This window comes from Tyto alba, unplaced genomic scaffold, assembly GCF_018691265.1.
Source record: "Tyto alba isolate M040663 unplaced genomic scaffold, T.alba_DEE_v4.0 Super-Scaffold_2, whole genome shotgun sequence".
Classification (NCBI taxonomy): domain Eukaryota; kingdom Metazoa; phylum Chordata; class Aves; order Strigiformes; family Tytonidae; genus Tyto; species Tyto alba.
The window spans coordinates 90,819,326-90,842,512 of NW_024881282.1; the positions used below are offsets into that span (position 1 = coordinate 90,819,326).

The 23,187-nt window shown below is 54.8% G+C and overlaps 1 protein-coding gene across 1 annotated transcript in view; it reads right to left on the reverse strand.

Annotated features, from left to right (window-relative positions):
- SHANK3 (SH3 and multiple ankyrin repeat domains 3) overlaps positions 1–23,187 on the reverse strand; it is a 392,105-nt gene that overhangs the window by 191,632 nt on the left and 177,286 nt on the right. The window contains exons 13-14 of the mRNA XM_042793413.1: positions 21,510–21,530; positions 10,847–11,105 (exon numbers count right to left, since the gene is read on the reverse strand). Of these exons, the coding sequence (XP_042649347.1) occupies positions 10,847–11,105; positions 21,510–21,530 (280 nt within the window). The remainder of the gene's footprint in view (positions 1–10,846; positions 11,106–21,509; positions 21,531–23,187) is intronic.

The following is a 23,187-nucleotide window of genomic DNA, read 5'->3' on the forward strand; positions in this document are numbered from 1 at the left end:
CCATTCTATAATATTATGTGATATATAGATATATATCGAGAGAGAAAGAGAGGAAAAAAAATAAAAATCTGAGAATATGAAAAGGCAAATTTTCTGTCGTAAGCTAACAGAAATTTCAAGTGATTTCATGGTTAAAAAAAAAAAAAAAAAAAGCCCCAAGCAAGTTATAGCAGAAAAAAGCAGGCCTGCTCAGCTACGGAGTGACAGCTGGTCAGGGATTACCAGGGGCATGCAGCTTGGTTAAGGCAGCTGGAGCCGGCATCAGGTTCACAGCTGGTATAGGCTGAAGATGGGACTGAATTAAAGGAAGAACTAATTAATTGATCAGCCGTGGTCCGGGAATGGGATGGGTTGTGCTCACAAGAAGATGGCTTGGTAGCACCAAACAGCATCTGCCAGGAATTTGACTGAAGATACTCAGCAGCTAAACCTCACTGTAATTTGATTTAAGGCAGAGAGGCAATGCTAGCTGTCAGTACCTGATTGTCCTGAAAGCGCATCTGACAGATGCGGGAAGTAGAGGAGCATGTGGCAGATGAGATGAGACATTTGTATTTGTCCTGCGCTTCCTGTGTCAACAAGCAGAAAATGTCACTGCGTTAAGGAGAACTCTACCTCGCCAGAAGAAACCTGAGGAGGGAATAACTTTGGCAATTATATTGGCAAGTACCTTGGTTCAGCAGCCGCTCATGAGGATACTGTTTTAATTCTTTATGCTTTCAAGCGTACTGTTTAAAGACAAATTCCTCTCTGCTGTAGAATTCAGATGCTGGCAAAGCACAGGGAATGGAGAAAGGCCTTCAGAAAGAGTTCAGGAACATAAACGTACTCCCCCAAACACACCTGCTGAAAAACACTCTCAACATTAAACTAAGATGACTGACTTCACATTTTTCCCCAAGAACTTGCATCTGTAAGTACTTCAGTGTTATTAAAGAATCTAGTGGATGAAGAACAAATATTGGATCACAGGTTTGCTTAAAAAAAAAAAAATTAAAAATTTCAGAGGTGTATCTTTAGGAGAAAACCCAACATTTCTTCAAAGGAAAAAGTCCATCCAAATCAAGATGTAAGACAGAGGCATTCTGAACCATGTGTTGGAAGTAAGACTAAAAATAAAGGACAATTTCTGTGCACGCATGCTTTCTCTGAGCTTGGGTCCAGCCACTGAGCTGATGCACACGAGCCAAGTACAACCACACCAGTGAAGTCTGCTGGGAACCTTCTGCCTCCCTGCTGTGCAGCTGGGCTCCGGACACAGCCGTAGGCACCGGGTACCTGAGGAGCAGAAAGCAGGAGACAGAGGATTTCTGACACAGAAGCGAGAGCTTTGATAGTATCTCGTTCTTTTGACTTGTCAACAAGGTTTCTCCTCCTACAGTGACAGGCTGATAAGAATTCTCAACATATCACTGCAGATGCCAAGTACAAATGCTATCATTTTTATGGCAATATGCAATAATCCAACCTCACACTGGGTATCTATATGACTTTTAAATGGTACTTGAGCCACACATTAAAGAATCTCATTTTGGTGTATTTCAGAGAGACACTGGGGCAACCTTGCTCCTCGCTGAATATGCAAACACAGAGTTGTTGACATATGTAACACTTACTACTCTCCTCTTAATAAAAGGAGAGGAGAAATTCCATTAAAAACACGCAAGTGAAGAAAGAATGAAAAATACAGAACGTTGCAGAACATAGCTGTCTTGACCTAAATGCTTTCAAACACTTTAAAGCTTCAGCGTGAATAGTCAAAGGCAGCAGAGCAGAGTCCTGCACAGGAAACGGACACAACAGGACAGACTGCAAACCTGCGCGGTGTCCATTAATACAAATTCAGTATCTTATCTGGTTGTTCTTGAAGCATCTAATTATCTCACCAGTATGGTCTTACATGTATAATGAGCATCCTTGTAGAAAGCTGGTACTGAAAAAAGGCTAACATCTGAAGAAAGTTCCTGTGAGTTTTGAAGTCTAATATTCTATTCCCTGGGAGAATTTATGCTGAAGAAAAAAGAAAGTACAAAAAAGTTTGAGATTTGAGACTGCAGAATCTCTCCACTAGCATTCCTGAATGGAAAGTGAAGTTGGAGGCAAGTGGACCACAACAGTTCAGGCCATTTTTGTCCTTCCTCTGTGCACCAGAGAAACAGAGATCCTTATGCTGCTCTGCCTGACATCATCTCTAAATCCTCCCTTCACTTTGTGATTTCTTTTTTTTCCCCTCCAAATTCTTAAGCAGAGAACTTCTTGTCAATGACACCTTGATTTCCAGATGGGTTATTTGGCCCTAGCAGGCCATTTTAAGTTTAGTAGCTCCAACAATCCAGAAATCATGCTGTTGACCTGCAACACGTAAACTCTCAGTGGAAAAATCCTGTCCTAACCTCAAGTAAAGAAATTTAGCACAGCAGAAAGCAAGACTTATGACAGACAGCAGTCCCAAGAGGTTGTATAATTCTTGTACCAGGCTACAGCAACCAGCCGCATCTTGGCTTCTTCCCATCTCTTTCAAAATGACCTTCCCGGTAGACAAAACAAGAAGCAACAGAAGGAGAATTTCCTGACCCTGGTACAAAGGAAAAGCTTCACCAGTAACTCCGAGTCCCTCCTAGCCCTGAAGTAGACACAGAGACACTCTGTAATAAACTCATTCACAGAAACAAAGCTAGGAATGGAAACACAGGATCAAGGGTTTGTTGTTAACTTCTGTTGCTAGTGATCATAAAAAACGCTCAGCTTGGGCACGTGCCAAGAGACTGTCTTCTACAGGCAACATACGGCCGGCAAATCCCGATCCAAAACACCACCCAGAGAGCCCCCGGCTGCGATACAGGTGACGGCGGCCAAGCTGTCCTCAAACACGACAGCCCTGGAGATTAACCGCTGGTGCCAGGATGCAGCTTCTCTCGCTTGCGCATCGCCTACTCGCTGAGCGACGGGGCTGGGACTGCCCGTCCCGGGTCAGTTCGGTGCTCCGAGCCCCAGGGCAGGAGCACGAGGCGCAGAAGCTCTCCCCTCGGCCAGCAACCGTGCTTATCCCTTCAAACCACACTAAGAAGCCTGAATGTGCGCAGCCTGATCTGTGGCAAAAATTAAACTTTAAAGAGTGAGAGAATTTTAGGCCAGACCAATTTTTCTGGCCATAGGTTAGGATTACTAAAAATAGAGTTTATAATGCCAACTGGTGGCAGCTTTCATAATCACAGAGGGATTACTTGTTCCGTGTGTCCTCAGGGAATCTCCATCTCTTCTTTGCACCAAAGTAGATTTTGACACTTCTCCCCATTGCACTGTCCTCATCAGATCCCACCTGACCTTCTTAATCCTTGATTGATATCAGGCCATAAACAACATTCCAGAAAGCTTGCAAGGCTCTAACAAGCTACTTTCCTCGCCAGTGTCCTAATACTCCTTACAGACTCTGGTATCAGATGGCTATTTCCTGCAAACGCTCAGTGCCCCAACATCCAGACGGGTCCCTGGTGCTGGGGGCTGTCCAGGTGGATGCACATATCTAGCAGACTTCTGACCACCCGCATTCATCAGGAGGGCAGGCTCCTCATCACCGAAACCCCTACACTCCTAACCAGGCTTTTGGTCTCTTTCTTTCTAGGTTATGCTGCTGTGGTGGGTACAGTTCAAGACCACCACAAGCCTGCAGCCAGCTCTGGATGGAAGAGACTGCCTACGAAATAGCATTTCGTCCCTCTGCATGGTCCAGGTCTGTTCCAACCACCAAACAACCAGCCAGTGACACTTCAGGTGTCAGGGCCCAGCTCAACGCTGGCTACCAAGAACTGGCCTCCTGCAGAATCCCAGAGAAACCCAACACGGTCCCTGGAGCTGCTGGTGCTCCACAGCTCCGTGACGGTGAGCGCCGGGCAGTGCAGCGCTGCGAGTCCCCAGCATAACCCAGCACATCAGCCCCCCTCCCCAGTAAATGAGAGGGTACAGTCATCGGATAGTCTTGGAAGAACTGTGCAAACTGCAATCCAACTTGTAACACCCCTGAAGAAACATCAAATAAAGTACAGTCAACTATATTTGTGACTTACATGGGCTGTTATCAACATTTAACAAGCGAATAAACATGCAAAGGGAGGAAAGGGAGTTACGGTTCACAGCTTAAGCTAAATGTATATTTAATATTCCTTAATTTTGTAAAGTTTAGTTCCTTTAAAGAGGTAAAACAGGGTATATAAATTCTATGTTCTCTATCTGAAATCATTTAGCCAAAGCAATGCAAGATCCACCTGGACACCACCCAAGATTGCAATCACAAAGACCAATTTATTTGTAACAGAAACCAAACTGGGTTAGAGAAGAGCAGAAGGGTTGGTCAGAGGTATAAAACTATTTAACTGGAGGAAACGATTTAACGAATGGGTCACGTTAATGGCAAAGCAATGTGTATTTAGGCAGATACAAACCAGGCATATAATAGTAGGATTTAAAAAAAACCCCAAACTTCCATGGAACAAGAGAACACTTAAACTGAAGAGTAGCATATTTATATACCAGTAAGATTAGATACTTTTCTACATCAGGCATAATTAGATGTCTTATGACACAACTGGCATAAAGAGCACAGCAGGGATCAGAAAGAGGTCAGACATCTATACAGAAAATACAGGGTGGTGAGACAGTGGCACAGGTTGCCCAGGGGGGTGGGAGGTGGCCCATCCCTGGAAGGTTCAAGCTCAGGTGGGACGGGCCTCTGAGCGGCCTGATCTAGTTGAAGATGTCCCTGCTCAGGGCAGGGGGGTTGGAGTAGGCGTCCTTTAGACGTCCCTTCCCACCCGAACTATTCTGTGAAAACAAGAATAGCCAGAGACATACTAGGCAAGATAAAAGACAGTCCACCGACTCTGCAGCCCACCGCCGAGCCGCAGTTTGGAAGCCCGTGTCCTACAACCCCCCCCCCATGCCCATGGCTCCCTGTGCACCCACAGCATCTCTCCCGAGCCCACCACCACCTGCTCCCCACACAGCCCCGGCACCTCTTCCCACCGCAATATTCCCAGCCACGCTCTCGCTCCTCCTTGGCCAGAACACGGCGCATCGCGTGGTGGCCGCTGCGGAGCTTGCGCAGGCTTGGTGGCCAGGGCCACCGAGCTCGAGGAGCTGCCAACTGGCTGCTCTCCCCACCCTCAGCTGCCATGTCTTGAGCAACCTGGCCTCGAGACCTCCACACATGGGACAAATCTGGTTGAAAACGTTTACATGGCTTGAAAGTCAGTATGAAACAATCAGAAAAGCAGAGAAACGATGATTGCTTGTGTCCACCTGCCTCAGGAGAACGGTCTAGAAGTAGGGACCATTGATCTCCCTGCGTGGGGGCAGGAGCAGGACCAGGACCGCCGGGCTCTCTTGACGGCCAGTGCGCTGCCGGACCCCTTAGAGGAGCCCTGGGCATTAGCTGACCAGAGACTAATTACCACACAGGGACAGGACCTTGCTTAGATCTCGGAGGGAAATTACCCAAGCCCACGGTGGAAAAGCGTTAGTTGTATGTCCTGCTAACCTGAAAGGGAACAGGATCGTACCCAGCCACCTGGTCACCACAGGCTTGGCCATGCAGTTCTATATATTGTAGGCAATAAAAACCCACTTCTTCCAAAAAGTTTTTCACATCCCTGAGATATTTTATTCAGTCCATTTTCTTTTGTCTTTCATGAGCAGTTCTTTTTTCCTCTTCCATGACTCATTTTTCAAAGTTTCCAACAACAACAAGAGGAAATAATTTACCCATGTCTCAAGAAGACCTCATTATTCCTGAAAAATCTTTTAACTGACCATGAGACAAACAGCACAGAAGCATAGCTCTCAGGCTCGCACAACACCTAACCACCTCAGCCACCCAATTAGGATGCCTGTGCCTTGCTCCCAAACGAGGTATCGTTCAAGTCACACCGGGACAAGTGGCCACGACTGCCGTGCTCATGGCAGAGCACCTTTGGTAAAGCCACGGCACAGGAACGTACCACAGCAGACGGGGACAGCCCTGCACAGCGGTCTGCCATCACTCCCCCCAGGTCACAGATGAGAGGTAACGACTCCTGTTCTCCAAAGCCCTGGTAGGATCCCCACTCGTGCCCAACCACCTCCAAGAAACTTAGGGCTGCAGAGAACTGGAACAGCGTTCATCCACTCTTACAGTCCAGCTCTCAGCATACTCACAGTGTTGGGGTCAAAGGCATTTTTTTAATGTATTTCAGTCCCCAGGGGAGTTAAAGTGTTCCTTAGACAGAAAGCAAGGACGGTCGGCACCCAAGGGCCACAAGAGCACAGAGAGTGAAGCGGAGCTCAGAGGGCCACAGGCTGCCCATGAGCCCCAGCTTTGCCTGGTGCTGGGCAGAACGCCGAGTCAGCACCCACAGGACAGGGTGGCCCCAGCTGAAGAGACCCGGCAGACAATGAGCACCAGGAGATGCTCTGCAGCATCAGGTGGGATACTGTTCTCAGGCACCTGGCCCTCAGAGCCAGTGAAGCCTGGGATCCCTGCTCTGTGAATCACTAAAATAAGGCTAGCGGGCAGGAATCATGACTAAGTCATTTCATTTGTTAGGAAAGGAAAAAGCAGTCTCCTCTTTCCAAACGAGGACCTGGTCACAGTGCCTTTGATGTCTCACAGCCAGATCACAGCAGTCTGTTGTGTCTAAAGACACACCAAAAAAATTATTAAACCAGCCACGAACACTTGTACCAGAAGTTAGAAGAGATGAAGCCTGAAGTCTGGAAGGTTCTAGGGCAGCCTCCCCACCAGAACAGCAGGAGTAAAGCGTCAGTGGTTTTAAAGGTGGAGCGTGATGAGTTTACAGGTGACTAAAGCCGTGCATGGGCCAAGGACTCAACTCACTGACCACGAGACTCCTTCTCAATCTCTGTTCTTCCAGCGCTGGGAACGAGAGGAACACAGAAACAGCAGTCTGGTGAGGAGGCAGCTGCTTGTCACCCCTTTGCTCTGGATCACCATGGGCACAGATATTTTGAGGGTGACGTTTCAAGTTTTGGCTAACCTTCCAAGTTATTAATGGCTCCATCTCTAACCACCACAACAGCTGCCTTCCTGTGGGGATCCTACCGCCCAGAGCCAACTGTGCACGAGCAGCCTCTCTTAAATGTTTCTGGCTGGATAAAGAAAGTCCAGAGAAAACTAGCTGGCTCATCACCAAACAGAAACTGCAAAACCCTCCACTAACAGAAAACGATATTCTCTGTGCAGTAACAACTTTATTCACAAGTAAAATAATCCTCTCTCTCTAAACAACCTCCAGCACAACTGAGAACTGCTACAATAATAATTCAACAAAACCATAACTACAGCCAACAGAAATTCAGTTTGCCATTTATTTTACAGAGGGTTATCTTAGATACTGCAGTAGGGAATGTCAATAAAGAACCACACTAGAGAGGAAAACCTACTGTTGGATGCACATGGTAACAGTTGCTTGAGAATAACTCCTCTTAATCACAAAGTGCAAAGAAATTAGATTCCAAAACCAGCATGTTCATTGTGTTCCTAATTTCTCCCTAGTTTCCAGTCTGGAGATTCAGTCCTCATTGTGCCTTACCTGTGAACCATTTCTCCCTGTGACCTTGTGATTTCAGTGCTGGTGACTACTGGTTTTCCCTTTGCTTGGGGCGCTCGCATCTCATCTCATTTCTCATTATCAGTAACAAGCAGATCAAGGACAGACTCTCCTCTGCTTGAATTCTTTAGCTATCTTACAAACGAATTAACTGTATTGATTATTGCCTTTTGTCATTCACCAGCTACCAGGACAGTTACGGTATACAGTCAAGACAGAAACCCTTAACTTCCACTGTGCTCTGAAACCAAACCATCTCCTACTGCAAAGCCCCGAGAAAATCCATCACAACTGCAAGGCTCAAGTGCATCCCTCGCTCCACCAAATCCAGTACACAAGACCCTTGCTTGATGTCAGCATTCAGCAGAACTTTTGCAGGAGTCCATTTGCTTTCAACAAGGAACACCGCCTCAGAATGCAACTCTGGTTGGATGTTCAAGGATGCTCAGCCTTCTCACAAGACAGCACACCAACAAGCAGCATCTCCTTCATAACAGTCACGCTTCCAACAGGGCCGTACACAAACGCTTACGTGGCTTACACACACACGAGTACAGGGGTGCTCACGTTACTCCACCTCAAACTCTTCTCCACCTTCTCTGCAATTCTCAAGATAAAAATTGCCAGATGTTTAGCCATTCTCCTCTCTGACAGTAGCTGCTTGCAGCCCCAGCCACCTGAAATCACCGAGTATCACCGCATTGAAGGGATGGCTGTTAGGTCCCCTCACTAACACATCGGAAGATGAGACACCAGCCCTGTATCACAGCTTCCACACCAGCCATCTCCAGTTCCCAGCCCCTGCCTGCCCAGCACAGCCCTGCCTGTGGAGGTCCCTTCCCACAGCACACTCCTGCCCATAGACAGCTCCTCACTCAGACCTGCACCTTCAGACAGGTTCCTCCCTCATCATCACTCTGAGAGCTCCCTCCATGCAGGGCTCCCGCCCTTCCGCATCTCCCCAAACGCAGCTCACCTCATCAGGCAACTGCCTCCAGCAATTCTCTGACAACACTCCCAGAATCAGCTCCCACCCTTCCCCAAGCAGCTCCTCTGCTGATCCCCACCACACTTCAACGCCTCCCCCAACTGCCACCTTCTTCCTCCAGGACCCTCCACCCACAACACCCCAACACTCTGATTCCTGGGCAGCTCAGTTAGTCCCCACCCCGCTGGCACATCCTTTTCAGGACCCTGATCCGAAGTCCCCCAGGCTGACAAAGCAGCTGCCCACGGCCAGGCATCCCCTCCGGGTGCACTCTCCCACCGCCTCGCCCCGCTGCTGCCCGTTTGTGGACACCCTGGCACCCCCGTTAGCTCGAAGCACAAGTCCAGCACCAGCTCGGTCAGGGGCCCTCACTTAACTGGCTTCTAATTCCCACAAGCCGGGTGCGAGAGAGTTCTTCCCACGGAGGATTACCCCGTTTCCAAAGGAGTCACGAGTCCACCAAACATGACAAAGCACCAGCCGCAGCAGTTCCGCTCAGGCTGCTGGTTTCCATTTATCCCCATCACCCTACCTGTCTGCAACGTCAGGGCACCCTATCCAATAACTGTCAATATTCCTATCCTCGCAAAAATTAATCGGCATCTCAAAAGCAGTAAATAACTGAGCGCTGCCCATCTACACTGCCTGGAGATCTTTCATAAGCGAGTCACCGAAGTGATTCTCTTAACTCTTATTAAGCCTTCTCAGCCACACGTTGAGGAAGCCAGCTGAGAGTCCGAGGAGCCACTGCCCATCCTGGTCTGCTCTTCCTCCCCATGGTGCTGCCCACAACTTTCTTTTTCTCTGGAGATCACATCAAGAAGATATGCAAACAATCACAGGTGAATACGTGAATTAAGCATTCTGTTGCAATTACTAAGGAATGGCATCAGGACCACCTACCTAATGCAAATGCATCAGGAGATACAGAAGGGCGTGACAGAAAACACTGGGTAAGTGGGTGAAGGCAAGAGATGGGAAGAGCGCTTCTGACCCAAAAGCCCTTCCCGTCTGTTGATTCCTTCCAACCTCCTGGCCACAAACACCCTCACCCCACCAGCACGCGAGGCGCAGCTCCACGCACGGCACACCCGCTGACTCCGGCTGCCCCGCGGCAGAAAGCCTCGCCACCTGGCACACGGGCCAAGCCACAGGCACTTCGCGTCCACCCCCTCCTCCACTCGGGACAAAGACGCATGGGTGGTGGCAACAGCAGGACTGCTTGGACTGCCACCTCCGAGGGGAGGTTTTTGGCATCCACAGCCCAGGACTCAAGAGGTCTAATGTGCTTCTGAAGCAGCAATCCAGAGCACGGAACAGCAAACCCTGTCTCCCACGGCCAAGCTTAGAGCCACATTGCAGTGAACGCAACTAGTCAGATTAGTGACTGCTCCAGCCTGCGCTGCAAGAGGCATCAGCAGAAAAAGTGGAGGCAGGAAGATGAAAAGAAGATCCTTAAACTTTCTGTGAAAAACTATGGAATTAGCCCGCTTGCAGCGGAAGCCTTTTCTTATCCCTGCCTGCTGGAAGCCGACTCACGACCTACCGCAGGGTTTACACGTCTTTCTCGAAGTCCGCCCAACCTAACGGGCAGTGCCATTATCCCTCCAAGCCTCTCATCCCCCCGCGAGCTCTGCGTCGCCGCGGCTCCTCAGCGCGGGTGGCTGGGAGTTTTGTTTCGGAAGCGCTTCCTCGCCCACCTCCCCCTCAGCCCGCGCCCAGCGAGGGGTGGGCTGGCGGAGGGTGGGAGCCTCGCAGGCTCCCGTGGCGGGTGCGAGGCAGGACCAACCCTCGGCTGGGGGCAGGAGGGCTCAGAGAGGCACCCGCTTCTCCTGGGGGGTCCCAGCCGAGCGCGGCACCCACAGCCCCGTGGCGCAGGGTGGGACCGGTGGCCAGGGACCAACTGCGGGGCCAGGGCCCCGGGGCCGTGCCGAGGAGCTGTGGCCCCGTATCTAGGGCCTGACCGGGCAGCCCCACCAGCACCCCACGGCCCTGCGCCCCCCCCCCGGGACCCGCAGCCAGGGCTGGCTCGCTGCCCCCCCCCCCGGCTCCGACGGAGGGACGCAGGGCTGGAGCCGAGCGGGGACCCCGCAGCCGGGCGAGGGGAGCCCCGCAGCCCCCACGGGACCCCACCGCCACAGACGGGGCGACCGGCCCCGCGGCCCGAGGAGCGGGACCCCCGGGCCGGACCCGCAGCCGGCGGGAGCCATCCCCCGGTCCCCCGCCCGCCCGCCCGCCGCCCCCCGCCCGCACTCACCCTTGACGGCTTCGCCCCGGTTGAGCTGGATCTCGCCCTCGCCCTGCGGCGCGTAGCTCTTCACCACGATGAACTTGCGGCCGGGCACGGCGCTGTACAGCTTCCGCTTGGGCCCGCGCAGCGGGGCGGGCGCGGCGTGCGGCGCGGGCTCGGCGCCGGGGCCGGGGGGCCCCGCCGGGCCGCCGGGGCTGTAAACGAAGACGTAGGTTACGGTGCTGATGCCCGGCAGCTCGCGGCTCGGCCCGCCGCGGCCCGCGGGCTGCGCCATGGCGGGGGCCGGGGCGGGGAGGGGGGTTCAGCGCAGCCCCGGCCGCCGCGGCGCCGCCCGGGCGCGGGCACCGGCTGCGGCTGGGGGGGCACCGGCTGCGGCGGGGGGGGCACCGGCTGCGGCGGGGGGGCCGCCGCCCGCCGCCGGCTCCATGGCGCGGCGCCGCCCGCCCCGCTCGGCGCTCCGCTCCCTCCGGCGCCGCGCCGCCGCCGCGCGCACCATGGCCCGGGGCAGGTGCCGCCGCCGGCGGCTCCTCCCCCTGCGGGCGGGGACGGGGACGGCGCCGGCCCCGCCGCCTCCCGCCGCCGCTCCCGCCGCCGCCCCGGCCCCCGCTCGCCCCCGCCCCCGCCCCCGCCCCCGCCCCGACCCGCCGCGGGGCCGCGCACCGAGCCGCCCCCTAGCGGCCGCCGCCGCCGCGCTGCCCCGGCCCGGGGGGGCAGCAACGGGGGGCGGGAGGGGGCGGGAGGGGGTCCGCGGTGGGGGCGGGGGTGAGACAGACGGGGGGGCAGTGCCGGGGGGCGGGAGGGGCGGCTCGGGGGTCAGGGGGGGGTGTGAGACAGTTTGGGGGGGCAGTGCCGGGGGGCAGCAACGGGGGGCGGGAGGGGCGGCTCGGGGGTCTGGGGGGTGTGAGACAGTTTGGGGGGGCAGTGCCGGGGGGTAGTGCCGGGGGGCGGGAGGGGCGGCTCGGGGGTCCGGGGGGGGTGTGAGACAGTTTGGGGGGGCAGTGCCGGGGGGCAGTGCCGGGGGGCGGGAGGGGCGGCTCGGGGGTCCCCGGGAGAGCCGCGCACGGGGGGCCGGGGGTGTGTGGGGGGCGGGGGTTGTAACAACTGGGGGGGGCAGTGCCGGGGGGTGCGGTAGTTCGGGGGGTTCCCGAGGGAGCCGCGCACGGGGGCGGGGTGGGGGGCGGGGGGAGTGTGACAGTTTAGGGGGCAGTGCCGGGGGGCGGGGCTCCCGGGGGACAGGGTGTGCTGAGGGGTGTGACAGTTTGGGGGGGCAGTGCCGGCGGGTGCGGTAGTTCGGGGGGGTTCCCGGGGGAGCCGCGTACGGGGTGCAGGGGGTGGGTGTGTGTGCGGGGGGGGGGGTGTTGTGACAGTTTGGGGGGGCAGTGCCAGGGGGTGGGTGGGGATGGGCGGGGGGGTGCCAGCAGTGCTCTCTGCACGGGGGCAGCGCGGAGGCAGGGTGGGTCCCCTCTGCCCCCCGACCTGTCCGCACCGCAGACCCCCCGCTCGCAGCACCCTGCACACGGCGGGGGGGTGCCGGGGCTGTCTGCAGCCTCGCTGGCAGCACCCACCCTGCAGCCCCCCCGCCCCGCAGCCCCTGTCGGCGCGTACAGCGTCACCGTGCAGCCCCCACGCCCCCCCCCCCCGCGCCCTGCCTCTCCCCCCCGGGTCCGTGGGGCCACACTTCCACAGCCCCTGTGGGGCTGCTCACCGCCACCCTCCTGCTGCCCCCCCGGGCGGGGCAGGGGGTCCCCTCCCGCCCCCCCCCCCGCCAGGGGTGCTGCCGGTGACGGTGCAGGGAGAGGGGGGTGGCGGCTGCTGCCTTAGAGCTGTCCCGTACGTGCACCCCCAAACCGGCCGTACCCCCGAGGGGTACACGGCTGCTCGCGGAGCGGGGTGCAGCCGGGAGGGAGGACGGTGTCCACCGGGGAGCACCGGCCCCGGCCCGCAGCACGGAGACCCGCGAAGGCGCAGGTCCGTGGCCGAGCCGAGCACGGGGGGCACGGCGCCCCGGCCGGGTGCCCGCAGCCTGCCCCGGCGCGCCGGGAAAAAGCTTCCACAGCAGCGACCGGCTCCACGGGGATGGGCACCCAGTAACCCGCCAGCCTCAGCCCGGCAGCCTGCTGCTCCAGTCCTGCGCTCAGTTACAGCCCCTCAAGGGAAAAAACACTTAATAAGAAATAAATAGCTGCCCTTTCCTTATAATACTTCTAAATGTCACTCCGGTATCATTTTTAGTCAATGCAGAGATATTAAAGACCGGCTCAGCTCTCTAAAAGGCCCCTTTATGTTTTTAGAAACAGTCACGAGCAGCATGCAGAAGATGTAGGTATTGCAGACAGCTCAGAAAAATATCTGCTCAGCGCGGGGCGCCTCGCCGACACCGCAGCTCTGCACCCGGCTGCGTGCGGGCGCTGGCCCGGGCACGCTCAGCCCCGGGCTCTCGCGCTTCGGCTCTGCACGCGGGGACGGGCGCCCGCACAGAGCCGGCAGCCCCCCGCCCCGCCGAGCACCAGCCCCCCCTCCCCTCGCCGTGGCACCGGCCTGCGGCACCCGCGCTGCCCCCCCAGCTGCCGCCGGCCCGCAGCCTGGCACCCGCCGGCAGCCGCGCGGCAGCGTGACGCGCCATCTCCCGCGCATTTCCTCGGCCACAGCTTTGCCTCGTCTTCTGCGTGACCCTTGAAAACGCTGCCGCTGGGCCAAGGGCCGGTCCTTGCACAAGCGACGCGAAGATCGGAACAGCAGCCCAAAGCCCGCGCGGCGCCCCTCCAGCTGTGGCGCTGGGGACGCATTCATCGCGAGGTTTGCAATCCAGTTCCTATCTGCCATATTGATTTTGTAGCACACTCATTTTTTAATCGTTAAGGAGTTATTAAGTCAAAATGTCTCAGAAGCCTACATCTATTATTTCAGCGGTATATTTATAACAAGTTTTGTAATAGTTTCAAGGAATACCACCATTTTTGTTTGGGTTCTTTTGGCAGGCTCAATTTCAGTTAAAGGATGTTAATTAGCTTAATCATATTTCACGTTAATGCCTGCTTGATGGAGACCTGTGTCAGTTCTGCAGCTGCTCCAGGTTCAGGCTCTACTCTGGGAACGTTTCTACCTATATTTGCAACAGGAAAATGTGAGAAGAACTGCCTGGAATGGGCTTTATGTTTTCTATCAGTCAAGAGCTGCGTGCCTCTTGGCATGTTTCCACACGAACTGACAACGTGTTTCTTCACCTACTTTATCACCCTGCGGCATAAGGCACCTTGAGGCCTGAACAAGCGGGTTTCATCCTTTGTACCGCCTAGTTAAGCTGTACCTAATCGCTGCTGGATCCATAACTTATTTCTGAACAGCAGCCAGGACGCCTTGTATATTATTAATAAAACAAACACTACTGCAGCAGTGTTTATTAAGCAGCTAAGGAGCTTCTTCATGTCCCCAGCGTATAATCGTGATTTCGCCGCGTGTGACGCCCACATCCTCCTCCCCTCCGAGACACACGGGACGCTGTGGCCAAGACGCTGAGCGCCAGAGGACACCGCTCCCCACGGGGGTGAGAACTGGGGGCAGCTCACATAAAATGCAGTCACCGCGGAAGAGCAGTGGCCCTTTCTTTTTCTGCACAGAGATCCTGCCCTTGGTGATCGTGGGGCTTTTCTCTTTACGGCTGCCGTTTACCTGAAGCTCATCTGTCTGCACAGCACATCAGACCTCACCGCAGCGGCCAGGGCGCGGCGTTGGGTAGGTCAGCCCAGCAGTAGGTATCGCTCAACAAAAGCACGGCGGCAAGAGGGACACGTCTGGTTGGGATGAGCCTCGATAGCAGATGGAGGGCTCGTCCTCCTTAATGTCATCTGCTGCCTCTGCAACCGGCAGCCTGCTCTGGAAGCCAGCGAGCTAAAATCGGATTTCTATGGGTGCTTCGCCTGGTGCCAGGAGCCTAAGCAGCCTGCACGCAGCATTCCCCCGGTCAGGCCCTGCGGCCCTCGGGCTCGGGTTTGCTTCTTCAAACATAAATGGGCGCTCGAGAAACACTGCTGGAAGCCTGTGCCTCACTATGAAAACCCGCCTTTGCGTACAAGTTCTGAGGTCTCACGCTTGCTCTGCCTGTTGAAAATAACTATCTGAGCTGGATTTATGTGTGCCTCCATGTCTTAGGCTTCTTACAGGTACTTTAGTCCTTGGAAGCGTCCAGATTCGATAGTGCCTGGAGACCCGACCGTCTGACAGGGTGCCTCCACCAGGAACAGCGCTGGGTCCCAGCATGTAAGTGTCCTCACAGGAGCGGACACTTCGATAATCCCCTCAACAAGCCACAGTCATTTCTGAGGGAAGACAGACTTCCCTTCCACAGCCTGGTCGGTTCAAATCACCGCAGGTAAATTAACAGATAGTTAATAGTTCCCACAATTACTTCAAACACATCAAGCAGTCCCAAATACCCAGGACGGTTGCTTTAATTCTTCTGTGCTCTCAAGAGGCTGATCAGAAAAGGATCGCTTTTTGTCAGGTGAGTTCTGGCTGAAGGATTCTCGTTCCAGGTTTAAACCACCCTCCTCCCCCTCCTTCCTTCTTCGAGGAATGCCTGCCCAGCGCCGTCCCAGCGGAGCACCCGCGGGGCGAGGTGAGGGCACGCCGGTTCGGGGAGAGCGCGGCCGGTGACCTGCTTGCTGCTGCAGCACGGGCCGCGGCGGCAGGCCCAGGGGCCGGTGGCAGGCCCAGGGGCCGCGGCGGCAGGCCCAGGGGCCGGCGGCAGGCCCAGGGGCCGGCGGCAGGCCCAGGGGCCGCGGCGGCAGGCCCAGGGGCCGGCGGCAGGCCCAGGGGCCGCGGCGGCAGGCCCAGGGGCCGGCGGCAGGCCCAGGGGCCGCGGCGGCAGGCCCAGGGGCCGGCGGCAGGCCCAGGGGCCGGCGGCAGGCCCAGGGGCCGCGGCGGCAGGCCCAGGGGCCGCGGCAGGCCCAGGGGCCGGCGGCAGGCCCAGGGGCCGCGGCGGCAGGCCCAGGGGCCGCGGCGGGCCCGAGCCAGCGAGGCTGTGCCGGAGCCCTGGGAGTGACTCCAGCTTTCTCTTGCCGCGTTCCTGCGTATCTCTGGGGGGCAGTGAACACACCAAGGTGCCTTGCACATTATCATGAATGTACCTATTACAGGTCCCGATTTTTTTTTTTTCCCCCTTGAGAGCTGAATATCAGATTATTTTGTTGCTTTTGGGTACGAAAAGGTTTTTGCATGGGGAAATTTCCTACTGTTTCACAATGCAGTATAAACTGAACCCTTCGGGAATGAAATGTATTTAGCAGCTTTGCAGTTAACCTGTTAGCCATTCCTAGTAACTGTATGACTGTTAAATTGTTCTTGTCCACATGGCAACAGTCCCAAAAGCAGGCTTTTTCTTGTTTTCTTTTTTTAAATGACTTGCCTCTGGTGCTGGTGTTGCCTTTCACTTCAACCATGGAAGGAAGGGCTTGTAAACTACTCCTCTTGCTCTGAGAACATTTAGGTGCTCTCACACATGCAGCTCTGCACCCACGGAGTACCTGGAGACAATGTCTTTGTAGGAAGCTGTCTGGAGACACCTGTACCCAAAGCTCGCTGGGAAGAAGCACACAACACGTGCTCTGCCATGGGTCTTCCAGCTTTGTCCAGCAGTGTGAGCTGCAGTGATCTTTGTGAGCTGCACCCTTTGGTGTTTAGGTAAGCGAGATTTTTGCCAACACACAAGCAGTATGATACAGTCCACCGGGTCCTTATAATCTGGTAGTGTTAGACAGAATTCGACTACGACTAAACGCTGCGTCTTGATTATGGCACTTACTATGTGTCCGTTGGAAGAAATGCTTTTGCTGTTCTGGAGTTTTAAATTGTTACTACAAGCGTGGCTGACAGATACAGAAATAGACTGGGCTTGATGGAAACGATTTCAGCTCCAGCAAGAAAATAGCAGCTTCGTCACTTCTAAAACTTCCCCAGATTCACAGAATCAAGCAGACCGGTTGAGGCTGGGAGGGACCTCCGGAGGTCATCCCATCCAAGCCCCTGCTCAAGCAGGGCCACCCAGAGCTGGTTGCCCAGGACCATGGCCAGATGACATCACCAAGGATAGAGACTCCACAACCTCCCTGGGCAATCTGTGTCCGTGCTCAGTCACCCTGACAGTGGAAGAAGTCTTTCCTGATGTTCAGGGGGACCCTTCTGTGTTTCAGTTTGTGCCTGTTGCCTCTGGTCCTGGCACTGGGCACCACTGGGAAGAGCCTGGCTCTGCCCTCGCTTGGCACCCTCCCCACAGGTATTTATAGACATTTATGAGATCCCCCTGAGCCTTCTCTTCCCCTGGCTGAAGAGACCCAGCCCTCTCAGCCTTTCCTCACAGGACAGATGTTTGTGTCCCTTCATCATCTTCATGGTCTTTCACTGGATTCTCTCCATGTCTCCCCCTCTCTCTTGTTCCTGGGAGCCCAGAGCTGGATCCAGCACTCCCGCTGTGGCCTCACCAGTGCTGGAGATGCTTTGCCTAACGCAGCCCAGATACCATTCTCCTTCTTTGTGGCAAGGACACGTGGCTGGCTCGTGTTCAACTTCATGCCATCCAGGACCCCCAGGGCCTTCTTTGCAAAGCTGTTTTCCAGCTGGGTGTCCCCCCTAGCATATATTTGGGGTCAACGGGAATTTCCCTTGGCTGTCAATTAGCTATTATGGGAGAGATCTTGAATTCAGAAATGGGAGAAAACTTCAGAGACACTCTGCCTAGGGTATCACCTGGGTCAGACCTGATATAATGACCAAGAAACACAGGTTCTGTCAAAAATTCAGGGGTCAGTTTCTGACACTGCGAGCTTTACGCCCCACCGCTGGGGCTCCCTCCAGCCGCAGAAGTGGAGCAGGAGCCCCCTTCTCCCCCCCCCCCCCCCCCCCCCATGCCCCCCGAGCTGGGTAACGAGGCAGACCTGAGCTGATATTCTGGGGCAGACTGGTAGTGCTCCTGCACACAATGATGTGATTCCTTTCTGTTCCTAGAGCACGGCTCATTTAGCTTGCTGTTCAGTCTGCTGAGAAACTTCTGGTCTCAGATCATCTCTGCACAACTACATGAGAATAGCGCAGTCACCTGCTAACGAGAGCCAATTAGTGGCAGATTCACACTGTTCGGGAAAAGGGAGGCAACGGGAGTCACCCGCCTTCCCTGCTCCTCCTCAGGCAGGCGCCAGACCAGCGCTCCGGCTAATTAGCAGGGGGGCCTGCGCGGCGGCGCCACGCAGGAGCCCGGAGCCCGCGGCCAGATCGTGGCACCCGTGGGCAGCAGCCGGAGCTCGGCGGGGCTGCACCGCGCGAGGGAAACGCAGTGCGGGGTGACGCCGGCCACGCGGCCACCGGCCGAACGCGGAAAGCCCCCGGAGGGGCACACGTGGCCAAGCGGCACCCGCCACCCTGACCTACAAGACGCTTCAGAAACCTGGAGCGAGAGTCTGCCGCCAAGGACGCGCTGACAACGGCTGCGAGAGCCGGCCAAAGCGCGTGCTGGGAGAGGTCCTGCTCCTCCTCGCCGGGCACTGACCCGTGCTTTACAGCAGGGATCCTCTGGATGTCGAGCTACCTCCCCTGACGTACACAGACACCTCCGCCCGGCTGTGGCTACAGCCCTACGAACGCATCTGGAGGAGACGGAGCGGAACTGGAAACCCGAGAGAGACAATTAATTAAAAGGTTTTGTCTCCGTTTATATAATCACGGATATTGATTCACTCTTTAAAGCACTGTCTGTGCATCCCAGCCAGTGAAACATCCCCAGTGGCAGTTGGATTTGTGCCTCTCCACCCTGACAGCTGAAAGTGTTTTATATCACTGGGTAGCTCCATCAGATCTTAGAGAGTCCTGCTGAAAAGACAAAATACAGTTCTATCAGTTGATAAAGAGGGTAACGGGATTTCTGAAAATTACGCCTCTAATCCTGCCTATCCTGCAAGATCACAGTCCTTAGGAATTCGGACAACCTGTCTGATAAGCCCAGCAAATGCAGGAACAGGCAACCACCGTGAATTAACATGCACCTCACTCTCTGGCAGATGCTCTTCACAAAGGTGAGAGAAAGCCTAGTTCTGCTAAAGGTGCATGGCAAGTTTATGGTAGATGGTAACCGACGGGAGCTGTGGGAGGATTACCAAACCCCACACCTCACTGGAGGATGGAAGCAAAGGTCCAGGTGGATCCTCGGAGGCTGCTGCTGATCAAGACAAGTTATTTCAAAAATTTTGCTCTATGAAAAAAAAAAAAAAAAAAAAAAAAGAAAAGAAAAAGAAGAATCATTTCAGCAGTATCTCCTGGTCACTGTTATCCAGGAGTGACAGGAGACGATTAATCAGTCCCTCCCTACTCTAGGCACCATGAACCTTCCAACCCCAGAAGGTCTGTGGCTTTGCAGCTCCTAGTGGTGGAGAATCCCATGCCGTGAGGAAGGCAGGAGCTACCTTGTGAAGAAGGGAATCATTTGCAAAGCCTACCACAACGGAACCTTGAACATTTTGGTTGCTAAGTCCTTATGTGCATCTCGGTCAAAACCCAGTGCCCTACACGTGGCATTCAACGTCTGATGTGTGCACGTGGTCTTGGGGTACACATTCTGTTCCTCAAACAGATGCTCACATCACCGCCTCCCCGTACGTGGCCAGGCACCGAGCAGACCTAGAGGTCTAGAAGGACCTTTTCCTGAAGGTCCTTCCTGGGTGCCCAGGCAGTTCCACAGAGCACCATGACAAAGACTGAGATAGATCTGGTTACTCCAGCACAACTGATAAACAACTTCTGACTCCACAAGCCACAGCATGACACCTTCTGCCTTCGCTAAAATTACCTTGGGAAAACCACTGAGATGGTACAGGCATCTGCAGCAAGAACCGCGAGGAAAATGAGTGGAGACTTTGACACTCTAGCGCAAAACGTTAAGTCCTCAAAATTATTCAGCTACAGTTACATCTTCAGAGACTGAAACCTGCGTCGCTTCTCCAGCGTCACCGGCAACATCCCCAGAAATGCTGCTCAGGATATCTCAGCCCTGACAGCGTGCACAGACCTGAGCTGCTCCAGTGCCTTCAGGCGCCGCTCCTTCCCCTGACTCGCCAGCACATCCAAACCCTCAGGGAGCCCTGGCAGCTCCACCGAGCACAACAGATACGACTGGAGCTGCACACTGTGCTTGCTTTTTACCAAGAGTTTACTAAACCATCCAAATTCTCCATCAAAGCCACTGAGCAAGTGGATAAAAGCAGGGGACTTGGCACCCCCGTCCTCTTGCCCTCCTTACCAGTAAGTACCAGCACATCAGCCCAGACGGGGCCAGGGCCCAGACTGCCAGGGCCCACTGGGACCAGCTCGCAGCAAGGCAGTTGCAGAGATGCTGAAGTAATTAGGAAGTTCCCTCTTGCAGTGGCATAGTGCAGCCCTCTGCAACCACCTCACACTGTGTCAGCAGCCTGGGCGCCTCAGAGGGCAACGAGACCCCATTTTTTTTTGCCATGCACTTCAAATTTGGTACTGCAGTTCTGGTTGTTGCGGTGCCTACGTCCTTCAGTCCTGCTATCCCTCTGAACACGCCATACACATTGTGGACACAAGGAACAGGCTGCACACAGAGAGCTTTTCCAAACCCACCCCAGCGCATCAAGAACACAAGGAGAAGTACGTGCTCACCCCAGCAGAGATCTACAGATTTACAACTTTGCAATGCAGAGGACTTCTTTTGCAGATTCTTCATTTGCTTAACCCATTACCATTTTCATTATTTTATTAATCAGAAGCCTGCAGCTAACTCTTTGACTTACATTAGCTTTCCCCCCCTTTGGAAAATGATGGCAACTCTTGGCCAACTCACCCAAGAACAGCCTTCTTGGCCCACTTTTCTCCTTTGTGCGTTTACCAGATTCTCCAACCTGAGGCGCCCTTCTCATACACCCCTCAGCCAGAGATGTACAGCTCACTATGCTTCCGAGAAACCAGCAAAGATGATCCTGAAACTGCCTTTGTCCAGCTAAATATCTCAACTGTTGTAGATTTGTTTCAAGTCAGCACAAAGATACCAGCATTTCTATTCCAAACACGACCATCGTTACTGTGAGCTCTGTTCGGCTGGTGCCATGGCTTCCCCGGACTAATGCCCACAGATCGTTACCCTCTCTGTCCTTGCCGTTGGAAATCCAGAGCTTCCTAATGGATCCCTCCCTCACAGATCCCACAAAAACAGTTCATTTTCTGTCTGTGTGACGGTAGCTATAAGGTACTTTCCAACTCTCTCCCAAAGGTGAATTTAAATAATTTGACCAAATGACATTCACTCATTCTGCCTACATAGGTCCTTAATCACAGGAACAGTGGCTGGGAGACAGCCACGGTTGAGTCCAGAACTGCTTGGAACTGTTAAAGGATTAAAATAAGGCCAAAGAATGGAGACTCGCACAGAAGCGCGTCCCACACTGCCAACCCACAGTTCCAAATGTCCCCAGAGGGAGGAGAGGCAGCTGTCGGGGTGCAGCATGCACGGTCAGGCACACGGCAGCCGCACCACCTCCTGACCTGAACTTCAGGAAAGGCCCTTGGTGTCAGAGGACACGGGGGATGCCTCCGATCCAGAGAAGACGGCAACTTTGCACAAAATTCCCACTGCATTGGTGGAGCGCGCGGGGTATTGTCTCCTGGCTGGCCCGTAGCACTCGTTTTCCTCTCCCTGTGCAGCTGAGAGAGGAGCCATGCCAGGAGAGCAGGGGGTGCTGGAGGGAGCATCTGGGGCAGCGAGTGGGGCTGTGGCACTGGAGAAGGCCCCAGAGGTACCAAGCAGAGCACGTCCCAGAAGCATCACAGCCCCTGACAGCAAAGTCCCTGCTCAGGCATTGGCTCTGTTTAGAAAAGAGCAGCTTTGAAACTTGGACTGTAAAGCACTTTATCAAGAAAGCTGGGGCCACACCATCCTGGTTTTGAGACGTGAAAACCAGCTCCAGCCTGGGACTTGGCCTCCAGAGAACCTCCCGGTTCAGCCTGGAGCCATCGCCTTGGGCTTGCACATCACCCAGATCCAGATCTTCTGTTAGCAAATGCTTTTTCTCTAAAACTGTCATTGCGCAAAGACTGATCAAAGACAACTGCTGACCTGTGTGGGACAAGGGAAGTGATTTCTTCTCAAAAGAATGGCAGTTTGGGAATACTGATGTTTCCTCTTCCGTAACATTGTAAGGCACTCAGTCCTGAAGAATTTACCTGAATTCATTCTCCACCACATGCTGCACCTCCAGCAAGGAGGGGTGGCTCTGCTGGAGGTGCAGGATGAGGAGGTACCATGGGCAAGCCAGGCCCACCGAGACCTTGCCTGCGCCGGCCGGGAGCTGCCAGCACGCATCTCCAGAGAGATGAGAGAGACCTGGAAACAACTGTGGCCCTGCTTGATATATGGAAATTTTTTTTTTTTTTTTCCTTTTCCTTGTTTTATTTTTCATATTACTGTTTGGATACAGCAAAATAAGGAAGAACATAGAGCAGATATACACCTCAGCTGGACACGAATACAACTTGCGGTCTGTCTGAGTCCTGCAGCAGCAGTTCAGGCATTTTGCCCTATGCTGCGTTGCAAACAGACGTGCTGTCAGACACCCCCAGACCGCAGAGAGCTGGTTGGTCACCGATGTCCTGTAGACCACCCCTGCACCTCACCCCGTCCCCAGTCACTGTGTCTGCCTGAGAGACAGAGCAACAGGGCGAAGGTTGCCAGGCATACCCCAGCCCCTCCAGGCACAGGTCCTTGGTACTCAGCAGTTACATCGGCCCTTCTTCCTCGTTCCCAGACACGCAAACATCAGTGCAGTCCTGTACGTGACATCTGGGACTGGCGTGCCCAAGCACTAGTGAAGGAAAGCCCCGCTCTTGGGGCTGCTGTTCACGTCAGCAGCTTATTTCATCGCGGGGGCTGCAGGGTGAAGGGTCCTTCCCCATGGCAGGAAGGGGAAGCGGTGGCAGCAGCTCTGTCCGCAGGGACCAGCCCCTGAGCACAGCCCAGCCCGGCCAGCACTGCCCGGGGGGGGCTCTGCCGGGGACGGGGCCCCCTGGCCCCCCGGTAGCTGCTGCTGCAGGGACTCTCACGTGTGTGACACGGCCGAGGAGACTCACTGCTGAGGAAGAGTATTCATAGCTGAAATTTCCCTGGAACTCAAATTAATTTTCAATTTTGTTCCCTTGGAAGGAAGGATGTGTCTGTGTCAGATGCTAAATCAAGGGGATTCTTTGTGTAGGAAGTGTAATTGATTCCCATTTACTCCGCATCTGTATTTCTTAAAAAAGGGAGCGTGCGTGAGTCATGCGCCTGGGCAGAGCGGCTTGTTGTGACGCCT